Source organism: Lissotriton vulgaris, chromosome 5 (assembly GCF_964263255.1).
Source record: "Lissotriton vulgaris chromosome 5, aLisVul1.2, whole genome shotgun sequence".
NCBI classification, from domain to species: domain Eukaryota; kingdom Metazoa; phylum Chordata; class Amphibia; order Caudata; family Salamandridae; genus Lissotriton; species Lissotriton vulgaris.
In genome coordinates this window covers 1,219,150,814-1,219,165,015 of record NC_141693.1, presented here as the reverse complement: position 1 = coordinate 1,219,165,015, position 14,202 = coordinate 1,219,150,814, and the positions used below count along the sequence as shown (strand labels likewise).

The 14,202-nt window shown below is 42.5% G+C and overlaps 1 protein-coding gene across 3 annotated transcripts in view; it reads right to left on the bottom strand.

The window, feature by feature from the left end:
• LOC147712333 (zinc finger protein 8-like) overlaps window positions 1-14,202 on the bottom strand; it is a 129,719-nt gene that overhangs the window by 61,214 nt on the left and 54,303 nt on the right. For 2 of the 3 annotated variants that reach the window (XM_086920315.1, XM_086920316.1), the window contains exon 3: window positions 7,464-7,574. The exons of the other annotated variant lie outside the window; for it this stretch is intronic. In XM_086920315.1, coding sequence (XP_086776441.1) covers window positions 7,464-7,574 — 111 coding nt within the window. The remainder of the gene's footprint in view (window positions 1-7,463; window positions 7,575-14,202) is intronic. 3 annotated transcript variants of the gene reach the window in all.

Below are 14,202 nucleotides of genomic sequence, written 5' to 3'. Positions count from 1 at the left end.
GCAATTGAACGGCTGTCAAAGCACCCGCCTGGGGATGCGGAGTGTAAGCAGCCAACACAGGCCAAGTAGCGCCTGGAATGGACAATGGGCCTTGTCTGACCGCCGTAACAATGTGTGGGAGGGCACAATTAAACGAAACGGCATGCTGCCAAACAGAAATCTGAATTTTTACTGTCCGATATGTAGCGTACACTTCAGGAGCATCAGCGGGGGTATACGAGTGAAAAACACCAGATACAGCATCCACTGTGGGAAATGTGGCCCATGAGTAATACAACTCAAATGGGTACGCCACGTCAGCAGAGACCACAAAAACCACCGCCTGTCCCTCAAGAGAAACGAGGTATTCCTGCAAATGATTGCGCACAGCTACACGACTGTAAGCCGGGATATCAACCGCAGCCATATCGAAACAGTAATAGAGAAGTACAAGACAATACTAGAACGCACAACTGGGTTATAATTCAAAGAAGAAACCTTTGAGAAGTAACAAGCTTGAAACAACCTATGTAAAGATAAGTAGGTTTTTTTATCCGTCACTACCGTCAACCGGAAATGATAGTTAGGGGGGGTCATAGACTGATGTAAGCACTACTCAAGTGTCTCACAATAAGACCACACTCATTGGCGGCGCCATGTTACAGGGATTCTGCGCAAACAAAGAACTGTGCATAAGACTTGGGACCTCAGTGAATTAGGGTGTGCCAAAACTCACCTTAGTACCCAAAATCCCCTACCGGACTAGCAATCGGTGTCACATTAGCTCTTCGTCTTATAGCAAAGAAACCAATGATTAAACAACCTAGAACATGCGACTTAGGAGCATCTCAGGATTGGTGGGAAGTGATAACACACTTTTGTTATACGTTCATACCAGTCCACAACAGGAGTAAAATAGAGACACAGTAAAGTTAAAATGTTTATTTTAACGACATGATCTCAAGCGCAGTATTTTAGTCAACATCAGCATACATATGGATAATAATAATATGGACAGCATGGTTACAATTCCATAAAATACAAAAGGAAAGAAATCATGTTATAATGATAGTGCAAACAGGTGATAAAAAGCGCCTATTTAAACACCCTCCCTATCTAGGAAGTATGTATTATAAAACTATAGAAGGTCTCTTGAACTTTCATGGGGGGGGGGGGCATTTACCTGTATGCTCAGTAAGTGTAAATTACATCAGGATAGGTTAGTCTCTCTGCATGCCTGGAATCTTCCAAGTGTGTGCAATTCTGGCAAGTGTGCTATGATAAAGGCGCCAGAATCCTACTCGGCTTGCAGCTGTCAAATTGTTATGTCTAGAATGTGCTACACAGACAAGCCAATAAACATGCTCGCGTTATGATAACCTTGGTGGCTTAGCACTCACGGTACAGACTGGGGATACGATGTATGTCTAGAGATGTCGAAAAACAACCCTTTCCCCATGTATAGACCTTCATCCAGGCTAAGTCAGCAAAAACGACTAAGTAGTGTCATGCGCAAAAGCAGCAAATGGGGAAAATGGTGTTTAAACTTCGAATAAGCCATGTTAACTTAACATACATGCAAAAGAGGCCCATAAACCATACGACAAAGGGGTGGGGTGGGGCTGAGCAGTTTGCCAGGGCTGGTTTCTGTTCCAAGTCCGGCCCTGCCCTGGTTATGATATCTGAGGAAAGCAGAAATAGTTGTTTCACAGATTTGTCAATCTGTCAAAAAAAATTATTTTACCACTTCTATTTCTGTTTTTGGCATATTTGAGAGTACACCAAGACAGTGTGAGCAAAAAGCGACATCAGTTCGTCATTGGGATTTCCAGCCCTACCCAAGTCAATGTGTGTCAACTGATGAAACTTTGTACCTCTAGGTGCAAACCAACTAATCTCCACATTTAGCAAACCCAAGTACCTTTCAATATCTGTCTTTTTTGACGTCTTGTCAGGCTAATAGACATAGCTGTGGTCCACAATCCACAATCTAGGCATTTTGAACTGAAGGAGCAATAGCAGTCAGGAGGACATTGGAGCTGAATGAGGTAGTTTTCCAAATGAAGGATAGGAAAGGAGGTATAAAAAAAACATATTTAATTGGATGCTGTTAGCATGTAAGTGAATAAAATTAGGTAGTGTGTTAGATGCATTGACATGAAGTTCTATTGTTGGCTGTTGTTTAAAAAAAGAAATACAGGCATGGTTATACTTTTGAATCTGTGGAGTAAACCACTTCTGCTGTATCTCTTTTTAAAGCTGTGAACTTGTAACCTACTGGTTCACTGGGTTGCTAGGTACACTGAGCTAAGAGTGTATTGGAGGAGGAAGGATGTTAAAGAGACCAATTTCTTTTTTTTTAAGTTGAGGAGTTATGCCACAATTTAAGTAATGGTAAACTTTAATTTGAAACTCAGGGCTACCTAAAAAACTGTTGTGCAGTATTTAAATTAAAACGAATTGAAGCTAAATAATGGTTTGGCCCCCATTCTATTTGGCGATTTCTCCGTGATCATCAAGAACACGCGGAGACAGGAACCTCGTTTTGAAAGAGAGGCAAATGGGGAACAAAGGCTAACCATTCACAAGTGTAGACATTGTAGTGTAAAGTGAAAGACATGATTTCATTTGCTGCCTTTCTCATGATCATAGAGTGGAAAGTTGAAGAGGTTGCTATTTTATAGTTGCTTTTATGGAGTGGTGTACCATTCTTGCGATTAGTTTTTACAAATTTTAACAGTCTCAAAACTATCCAGAAAGAGCTAAAACATCAATATCATTTACTAATTCAATTCACTGGTATGTATATAACTTTGTAATTATTTAAAATCTTTACCTTAGAAATGAAGTTGTATATGGGAGTTTGATTAAAAAAAAGAGTATCACAGCGATGTGAAAAAATATATCAGATAAACTGTATCTGACAGAGGGTGTGTGTTTAAGATGTTAGTACAATTGAAAGTTACCTTAAGCAATGCCTTAAAAACTGGCAATGTTTTAAATGTCTAAGCACCATGTGCAGAACAGACAGATCTATATTTGTATTCAGATAAACTGTAGTACCTTTAGTCACATTATTAAATAGGAGTTTTGTATTCATGAATCAAACATAAGAAAATGTGTTGTGTCTGTATATGAATTATAAATAAGGCTCCATGTTTTCGGTTTTTATTGATTTTTATAGATGTATACTGACAGAAAAACATTTATTTTCCGGTCTGCATTTAATTTTAAATGTGGATGAAAACGAAATATGGGTTGTTTTTGAGAGATTCTAAATGATGTCAATCATGACTGCCAGGCCGATAGATGGGGGAATTGACAAGTAAGGGGATAAATAAATTGGGGGATTTTAGTAAAGAGCCTTAAACAACAATAGATAGATTAGCACAACCTTGATACTAAAATGTACATATTTTCTTACAAGTGCATATTTTACCATCTAACTGTGTATATATCATTGAAACCTATCAGGCGTTGAGGCACGAGTGCACATTAACTGGTTAAATACATAAAAAATATACACATTTCAGCTTAATTCTTTCACAACACCTAATTTAAATATGGATAAATACAGGTAAAATGAGCAGAAAATAAATTTGGATAAATACAGGCGGAAATGACACAAATATAAATACCATAAAACAGGGAGCCCTAATTATAAAGTATAATGCTTGTTAGGTATGTATTAGTGAGCATTTGTCAATGTGGCTTACGTGACATCACTCGTGACATGATCAGTGAGATAACTGATGACATCTCAAATGACATTACTGATGACATCATCTAGTGACTGAGTGTTTTAAAAAAGTTTATGAGTTTTAAATATACATACCAAGGTGTACTGATAAATCCGTGGTTGTATGAGTGCCTTTCTGGATGATTCAGTGGGAGAGTGACTGAATAAGTGAGTGATTTAGTGTCTGAGCGAATGGTAGTGAGAATGTCTGTATCAGTCTGTCAGTTGGTGTCTAAGTGGCTGCATGGTTTGGTGAGTGGGTATGTCAGTGCCTCTATGGGTGATTCATTGGTTGCCTGACTCTCTGTGTGGGTAAGTGAGAGGGTGTGTGAATGCCTGCATGGATGAGCGAGGGGGTGAGTCACTAGCTGTATGGGTTAGTGAGTGTGTGAGGGGCTGTATTTATTTATTTATTTATAAAGTTTTATATAGGTGACTGAGTGCGTTTATGGCTGGGTTGGTGAGTGAATGGATGCATCAGTAGTATATGGGTGAGTAACTACATATGTGGAAGGCAGTGTAGGTAAGTGTATGTGTGAGAAAGGGATTGTGATAGTGGCTGTATGGGTGAGTGTGTGTTTGTGTCAGAAATTGTATAGGTGAGTGAATACATGTTAGTATCTGCATGAGTAAGTGAGTCTGTAACTGTATGGGTATGTGGCAGTGTGATTGACTATATATATATATATGTGAGTGAGTAGATGTGTGAATAGCTCTAGGAGTGTATGACAGTGTGTGAGTGGCTGTATAGGTGTATTAGTGGAAATATCAGTGGCTGTATGAGTGTAAGTACTAGTATGGGTGTGTCAATGCTTTTGACAATGGTAGTGTGGAAGGTGGGAGTGGGTGTATTAATGGTTATATTGGGGGGTAAGAGGGTGCATCCAATATTCTGTGGATGATGTCATCAGTGATGATACTAACCATGTCATGAGTGATGTAATGGGTAAGGTCATAAGCAGTGCAAATATTACCATCCACCCTGCACATACAGGACCTGTGGCAAACCACCACAGACAACCAACCATACGCTACGCTCAGCTTCAGCAGGAAGTTGGATACAGAGCCTGGCCAGGTTTCCAACTTGCGAGGAGGCTGTGGACCCCCACCTTCCCGCACACAGCATACCCCCAGCCCACGCATAGCATTTGGTCGAGCGTGGCATGAGGTTAGCCAAAGGGTCTGGCTGCAAGACAGTCTTACAGCCAGCTCCTGCGTCCAACTTCCCGTAGGCAAGCAACCCCACACTGAGCACAGCCTTAGGCCGTGCACTGCAGGAATTGGCCACAGCTTGGCCTGCCGCCAGACCCTGTGATAAAACCCTCAGCAGGCTGCCAACCTTACACAGTGCACAGCCTTTGGCGTATTTAGCGTAGGGTTGGACTTCGGGTCCGGGAGACCCCATCCTCTGGGGCCAAGACATATATATTTACGGTGGGGGTGCAGCCAACACCTCGACCCTTATTTGGTCCCATCCACTGGGTCTAATTCAAAAAAAAGAAAAAGGAGGAGCAAGACTACTTCCCCAAGTCTTAATAAGTCCCGGGGAACCCGTCCCTCGGGGCCAAACACATAAAAAAAAAGGGGTGAGAGCCATGCGGGCCCAATCCCTGAGCCTTCTTCTACCCTAAAGAACCCATCCCCTGGGGCCTTAGAATCTAAAAAGGGGGTATGCAGCCCCCCACCCTAAGCCTAAATAAGCCCTGGGGACCCTGTAATTGAGCCGACCCCATGTGATGTGGTCCCTGGAGCCATTAATGGGCTTACGGAGGCGGACCGCACTGCTGCCTGTCATTATTTAATGCATTGGGCCCAAAGGATGGGGTACCCGGGGCCAAAGTGGCTCAGGGAGGGAGGCTGCATTCCCCTTTTCCTAAATAATTTAATTGGGCCAGTAGGATCGGTTTCCTGGATCTAAATACGCTTTTGGGAGTGGGTCCGCACACACCCCTCCCCTCAAGAAATGCATTGGGTCCCAGGAGATTGGGGCCCCCAGGGTAAAACACAGCTTGGGAAGTGGGGCCAAGTGCCGCCCTCCCCATAAGAAATGCATTGGGCCCTGGGGGATGGGAGCTCCAGGGTCAAAAATGCCTCTGGGAGGTGGGCTGTGCGTTCCCACCCCTTAAATATACATGCACCGGAAGGCCATTTTTGTTTTTGCAGTAATACCGCCATTTTTTCTCCATTTTGGCCCCCGGGTAAGGGTGGGTCCCTCTGGGCCCGCGCATGGGATCCAAGGTGCAGTTCCCAACCATGACCCCTTAAGAATAAGTGAACCACTAATTTCATCCCTTTTGGGCACACAATTCCGTTGTCTGTTTAGTAGAAAAAGACTTCCACACTGGTTTTTCAATTAGTTCATAGTTCTTGTTTAATTCATTTAAAGTATTGTAATCCTTTTTGTTTTCAAATCATTATCATATGAATTTTTAACATCTTGTACTTTAGGCAATGTTGTGTGAAAACATCTAATGCATTTCGGGCACTGATGATTGCCCTTCGTCAGGGAACAGACACTGTAAAGAGTGTATGAATAAGCCAATTAGGGTACTGTTTAAATATGTACAATATATACAAGTAACACAAAAAATACATGGAATAGTGCATGCACTTTACAACGTTGTGTGAATGGAAATGTGACAGCAAAAAAAATTCATCAATAGAGGGTACCCTCAATCCTTGATAGAGGAATCCAAAGGAAGGATTGATAAGCTAACAAGAAACAAACTCTTAACACCAAGCGTTAAGCCAGAACAATCACGTACAGTGGTGGTCTCGAAATTTTCAACATCTAGCAAAAAATACAAAAACATCATCTTGAAACATTGGTCACTGTTAAACATCGAACCTGACTTCAAACAAATTTTCAACCTTCCACCCATATTCGCATTTACATTTTTACAAGAATCAATGAATACAATGAATTAAACAAGAACTATGAACTAATTGAAAAACCAGTGTGGAAGTCTTTTTCTACTAAAAAGACAACAGAATTGTGTGCCCAAAAGGGATGAAATTAGTGGTTCACTAACTTCACAAACAAACAATGATTTTCTGACGCCGCCGGACCCTCGACGTCACTTTTTGGAGCACCAAAAAACTCAGCCAAACATATCTTCATGACTTACAAAAACAACTGCTGTGCATCTGCCCTCAACAATCACTAGTGCCCTTAAGAATAAGGACAGAAGACTAAATCCAGAGTCCTGTAATGACTTCCAGCAACATTTTTCTCATGTTGCTGACAGCCAATCAGAGTGCCCGCTCCTGTGAAAGTCTGACTCCCATGGGAGCAAGATGGCCAGAAGTAAAAAAAGCAACTCTGGGCTAATCAGAACGAGCTATTTATAAAATCTAAACTACTCTAGGACTCCCTCGGAGGGTCCGGATACACAAGTATTTTTGTTCCTTTATTTCTCTAAAACTACTCAACGGATTGACACCAAACCACAAAAAGCACAATCTGCGGACCAAGATCTAGCTTCCCACCAAATCTGGTGTAATTATGTGTAGTACTAAAGCAGTCTATAGAAAAAGCATAGGGATTTGGGGCTCCCCTTTAGTCTTGGCCCTTGCTAGGCAAAAGAGAGCACTTTTTGGGAAAGTTTCGTGAAGATTCATCAAATGGTGTCAAAGTTACCCACAACACAAAAAAAAACACATTCCCTATGGAAACGATGACCTAGCTAGAACTACCCAGCGTACAAAAAATATAGAGATCTCCGTTTAAGTTTTGCTCACTTACTTGTGGATTGATGGCTACCACACGCTCTCCTGGAGTATTGATGGCTCCGGCAGCACATATTTTGCTTTTCATTGCCTCTCAAAGAAAAGATAGAGCTGGCAATCAGAGGACCTGTATTAAAAGCAAACATAAAAGGAGGATGACTCTCCAGTTCCTTGTAGAATGACAAAAAAACCCTGATGTTTTCTTGCAGTAGAACTCAATGTGTGGGCACGGCTCGAGGATATGTGCAGACTCCCAGGCAGAGTGCACTCTCCCCCGCTAAATGCTTCAAGTACTGGGGAAATGGAGGAGCAGTAAATGTGAAATTAACAAAGCTCAAAAGAGTCAATACCCAAAGGTGGCTGAGTACCTAGGAAGGCTGGTCAGGTAGTGCCCAACAAGGAATTCGTCCTTCAAATGTCAATACATTTAGTTCCAGTGAGTTAGACAGCAACACATTACTTACGTGCCAAGGCTCTGTTCTCAAAGCATGTTATGCACCCGTGTCCATAATAAAGAAGTCATATTAACTCTCTAAAATGGGTAAACTGCATTTCTACTCCATAATTCTTGCATAAACCCCTCCGTTAGCTGATTGCAAAGCCAGTGGTTCCACTTGTCAGACCTTCGCCCGTCCTTGTGATTACAAAATACATGGGATGAATGAATTTCAAGCCAACCCGTAAAAAAGCTTAGATTGTTTGCCCTTTCAATGAAAAACTTAAAACGAGTTGGACAAAGTGATAGGTCTTAAAGCATTCTTTTTAAGTCTGGCTAGAAGACACTTTGCTTTCTTGCCAGAGCTTATAAGATTCTATACAGATAAAAGGGTCAAATATAAGTCTCCTTAAGAAGCTGACTAGTCTGTCATTTACATACTAATTAGCCCACATTCATCGGTCACTGGTCATTCACTTCTCCACAGCACAATCAAGATGATTCCGGCAAAAGGTTCTGCTTGCATTTCAATGCAGTGTCAGTGAAACCTCTATTCGCTGCAGTGGAATTACATTGATTCATTTCCTACAAATATGCTTTAACATATTGCAGTGCTTGACAGAACATGTGGAAGTTGATGTGTACAGAAGTGAAGCTATGAGTGGTACTGGCAAAGTGCAACGAAGGAAGAAGCTTGCTGCTTCTCAATCTCCTCATAACAATTCTGCCCCCTTTCTACACCATTGTTCCTCCTACCACTTCAGAGTGGATAAAAGAAGGTAAAACTGCTACTGTGTGACTATGTGTGGTCATGTACATCCGATTTGGACCTGTCTGTAGCAGCTTGACTGTTCTGTGTGCCATTGTATTTAGAAGAGTGTGAAACGCTGGTGGTTTCATCTCGTTAAGAGAGAGGTATGGCAGTGCTCTTCAGATCCACCACGACCTTTCTGTTCTACTTATCGGCCACATTGGAATGTAGCCAGTAGAACAGAGGGTTCAATTGTCACCACCCTGAGTTAGGCACTTAGGCATGTTTGTTTCGCAGCAGGATGGCACCACCACAGTATGTAGAGGGTATGTCACTGCTGCCGACAGCTCAAGGTGGACCAGCGTCGAACTGGGACTGAGGGTCACACCATTGCTCTGGATCCAAAACACCCCTGCATCAAAGAGTGTAACCATAGCTTACATGTGTGGGGCATTTTAGCAGTGTCTGGCCCACCCTTATTTTAGTCCCCCTGCATTTGTGCATGGGTGCCATCTTGCCTTATTTTTTATATGATCAATGAGATGCGAGGGGGCCTGCGTGCAGCCCATTGTACCATTGTAAAAACTCATACGAGCACATTGTAATAGCTGTAAACAAATCCAAAAACACGTTTTGCTGTCTTTTATTAATTTAGCTCTATGAATCAGACTCCCGCCCTACACATCAAAGGCCAAAGACGTGATCTTGGGAGTAGCTCAAGGATCATCTCAACCCCACTCTGTTCAACATGTACATGGCATCACTTGCTAACATCATCAAATCCCATGGCATCTCCATTATTTCCTACACTATTGGCACCAGGCTCATCCTCTCCTCAATGTCTGAAAGTCCTCCACAACCAGATCCAACTTCACCAAATGCATGATCTTGCGTAGCGGAACAGATGAGAAACAACAGCCTGAAACTCAATTCGGACATGACTGAAGTGCTAATTTCCAGGAACAATAACTCCCTCTGGGACTCCACCTGGTGGCCATCAGAGCTTGGTCCAACACCTATACCATTTAATCACAAGAGAAATCTGGGAATCATGTTAGATGATAAAATCAACATGGCCTCACAGGTGAATGCAGTTAGCTCCTCCTGCTTTCACATACTACGCATCCTCAGGAAAGTATTCACATGGATCTTCACGAACAACAGACGTACAGTCACTCAAGCCCTAGCCACAAGCAGACTAGACTACAAAAATACACTCTAAGCTGGAATCTCCATCCAGAACACCACAGCTAGGCTCGTCCTGGGTCCACGTCGCACACAGATCACGTCATGATGCAAAGAATTCCACTAGCTGTTGATCTACAAATGTTCCCAATTCAAACTCCTCACACATGCATACAAGGCACTACAAGACATAGGATCAGCATATATTGACTGCCACCTTCACTTCCACCAACCCATTAGACTCCTAAAGTGAACCTCACTCTCCCTCACATACCCTTTCCCCTTCCTCCATATTCGCAAAGGCAGAGTGGGCAGCCTAGCCTTCTACCACATCGCACCCAAGTCATGGGAATGACCAACCTCCATGCATCAGGGCCTCCCTTTTTCTTTAATTCTGCAAGACCTGCCTCTTTAACTCAAATACTCCCAGCAGACAGCCTTCACCCCTGCTCCAGCACCTGGAGAACCGTCGGGGATAAGTCATGCTATACAACTCCACATAACATAGCATATGTTTATTCATAGGAAGAATTTGCCATTTTGGAAGGCGTGCACGTAATGCCATTAAGTCATCCTCATTTACACGAGCACAGCTGTATGGGCATCCCTGCACTTGTCCAGCATCTGTGTGCACGTATGGTGGTTTCTGACTGCATGTCTTCCTTAATGTATATTCGTATAGGGTCTGTATATGTGTGCTATCCATCCTTACAAAAATATCAAGCAAGAGCAGAGAGCCTCTACAATAAAATACAACAACGCACTTGTGCAGCTAGAACAAGCTTGACCTATTAGCTTTCTAAACACCTATTTCTCTTGCCAATTTTTTTCTCATAAAGCAGTATTGGACTGCCACTCTTGTTAGAACCTCACCAGACCCACAGGAAACTTCGTCATTAGAAGATCTCCAAGCCAGATGATTATTTATTTTTTACTTTGTGCAGCACATACTAAAAAAACGAATTAAAAAACATATCTTATAGGATATTTCAATGCAGTTGTCACTTTGAGGTGTAACAAGTAGCCATGTTGTGGACAATCGAGTCTCTGGTGTCAAAGAGATTCCAATCCTATATCCCAGATTGCTATGGCAGCAGCACCCACAGACCTGCAAACACTGGTTCAAACGTTCAAAGGCAAGCCCATCCATAGGGTATCAAGTACCAGGTAACTTTTTGAATGCTTCTTTGTAAGGACACAATCTATTTTGAATCAAAACCGTTAAAAAATGCAAACGTCACATGTTTATTTAAATTATCTAGCGAATGCGCTTTTGGAAGTAGAACTAGCAAGGTTTAATTGTATTATTTATTTATTGTGCTTCGCTTTGCCATACAAAAATACATTTAAATTCACACAAAAGTGGTTAGAAAAATAATATAACACCTCATAAGTATTTAAAACATTACAATGTATTTATAACGCTATACAATTATAGTCAGTTACAATCCCATTTCCCAACCAAAATCCAAGGGCTCTAAACGAACATTGAAACTTCATAGTAAATCGCTGGCTACTCCGTTCTGTAACAGAGAGCCAGTGTCCATTTTGTTGGAAACGTTATCGGTGTAAAATAAATGTGTAATGTGAAAATAGATTGCAAAAAAATATTTTGCCGAAATATAGACTACCAATTATTTAAGTATCTTAAATCAAACAAATCGACCTGCAGCTTATCCTACCATCAAGCACTTGGCCCCAAATATGCTGGAACTGAAGTTAGAATAGTTAAATACTATTTTACAAAGTGTATAACAGAACTATTAATAACACTAATATTACTTGAGCCCTGACTAAAGAGAAAATGCTGAGTCAGGGAGTGATCAAGTGGTTTGTTTGCTGCCCACAGGCTATAAATGAAGCCAATGCCATATCGTACAAGAAGCCGAAAGGGAAGATGTTTAAATAAGCACGGTCTTTCATTTTGGCTTCTGTATAGTGACATTATTTTAACCAATGTTTCTATCACATAGCACAGGCAGCGAATATGCAGCAGCAGTAAATCATTTATACCACAGCCAGCAGGAGCCAGTGCAGCTCAACCTTGTGGGCTTTGGGACCACACTCCATATTTGTGGCCTATTTTATTATACCAATAGTGAATAATACTTCACTTTTCTCTAATAATATAATTTCATTAAAAAGTTTGTTCCTCGCTAAAAGCAACCTGGGGCACGGAATTGGTTCTGTGGCTGGCGCAGTCGCGTGGAGGTGTCTGGACCAGCCATCAGACAGATTTTCAATGGGCTGTCTTAGTCCTGGACTCAAGGCTCCAGCATGCTCAAGTGCCAGCTATTTGGTGCCACACTGCCAGCTCACATGTAAAGGTAGACGTTGGTGCGTTAAACTTATGCACTGCGGTGCCTGGGGCTACGCTTCAATCGGGCCGTCACCCACCCTCCTCCATTTTATCACGTGCTGGGAGTGGTCAGGAGCCTCATTCATCTCACCCCACCCTATGTAGTGTTGAGAGAGGATGGACTTAAAAAACAAGAGGCTGAAGACTTGAGACTGCATAGTGCATCAGGTTGGTGTGTGCGCAGCTTTTTGCTTAAGAGCTCAAGGCGGTAAGTGTTTCTGCTGTTAATCCATTCACTAGCCAGAGTCTGAGAAGCAGCGCAGAAACCTGAAGGTGAGTTAAGAAGATGTGTCTCGTTTATTTATTTATTTAATGCGATTTTATATAGCGCAAACTTTACTGAAAGGTGTCTGAGTGCTTTACAAAAGGGTCAGTTTCATTACATAAGGACTTCGGAGTACATGAGTTACATAAAAGACACAAACAGAAAAATTCTAAATTCACATAAGAATGGTAGTAAATACATATGTCTACAACAGATACTAGTGGTTAGAGTTGCATGTATACAAATTGAAAATTCACTCAAGGAAAAGATGCAAACAGAAAAACTCTAAATTCACATAAGAATGGTAGTAAGTACATACGTCTACTACCGATACTAGTGGTTAGAATTACATATGTACAAGTTGCAAATAACTCAAGATTACATTTAAAAAAACTATTAGGGTTGGACAATTATATATTACATATTTACAGAGCATGACATTATTGCCGTCGTTCAGCCAGGCGTTCAGGTGATGTTACACTTAGGGCCGGTGGTCTTGGGTCAGTAGGGATCCCTGAGGGGGCAATGGCCGTATGAGTAGAAGGCCGTGTGGTGGTGGGCGGAAGCAGTATTCTGGATCCCGGGGCGGATGTTGAGGTCATGCTGGGCTCCATCTTGTGGAGGGAGGTTGACGCCCAGGGCAGGCGGATCTGTTCCATGAAGTCAGGTCTTCCACCTGGCTCATGCACCGCAGAGAGGCCCCGGCAGGCCCAGCGCAAAAACACCACATTCAGGATTCAGGGCTGCCGGTCGGCCACCAGGCTTGCTCCAACAGATCAAGGCCCTGATAGGCCCACTAAAGTCTCCTTCCCTCTCAGGCACGAGGGTGATTGGGCCAGGAAGCCACGCTAGGCTCAGCTCCTCACAGGCAGACAATCCGGCGCCCGCATGGGCGTAGGCCAGAATTCTTCAATCTGTGGAGCACGCCCCCCTGGGGGGGGCGCATCACCATCTCAGGGGGGGCGCGCACTCCACCCTAAGATCTCGCATTTAATTGTTTAACACTTAATGGGGCATGACATGCCCATACGTTTGAGATTTTGAAAGAAATGTAATTCCCAGTTTCCGAGAGATGAAAGGCTTTCAGTTGCAGGCAGCGAGTCTCCTCTGCTATGAAACGGAATCGGTGTCATGGTAGAGGAGACCCTGCCTCCCACTGCAGCTGAAGCATTTCAGCTATCGGAATTAACCCTCCCAGGACGGTTAGCTTTTCACAGAAAGAAGGCAAGTTTTCTAGTTAAATTAAACATAGCTGCCAAAGTTTCAGAGCACTATATGTGACATTACCATAATTTTTGTGTAATTATGAGTCATGTTTCAAAGACTATGAGTGACATTTTCTTGTAAGTAAAATCAAGCAATGAAGATGAGAGAAACATTTCAATAGTCATAAATTATACCCATTTGAGCATCGATTTTAGAGTAGATGTTGTAATGTGACGCAGACTGTACGACCAGCACCCACTGACTGCTGGCAGCGGCCTGATTGTGTGTTGTCAATGAATTTAATTTAAACACACACTCGGCCGTGGGTGTCTTAGTGCACTGTACACTGTCTCACTACTTGCTTCACCTTATGAAAATGCCATGTATCTCTATAGGATATATGGCGGTACCACTCGTACCGTTACCACGCGTACCGTTACCACGCTACTTTTACCACGCAAGTCGTTACAACGACTTGCGTGGAGAGGCGCTGGATAGTAAATTATTTAATTTACTATTCCAACTCCAGTCCCCGTGGACTCTAGGGAAAGGA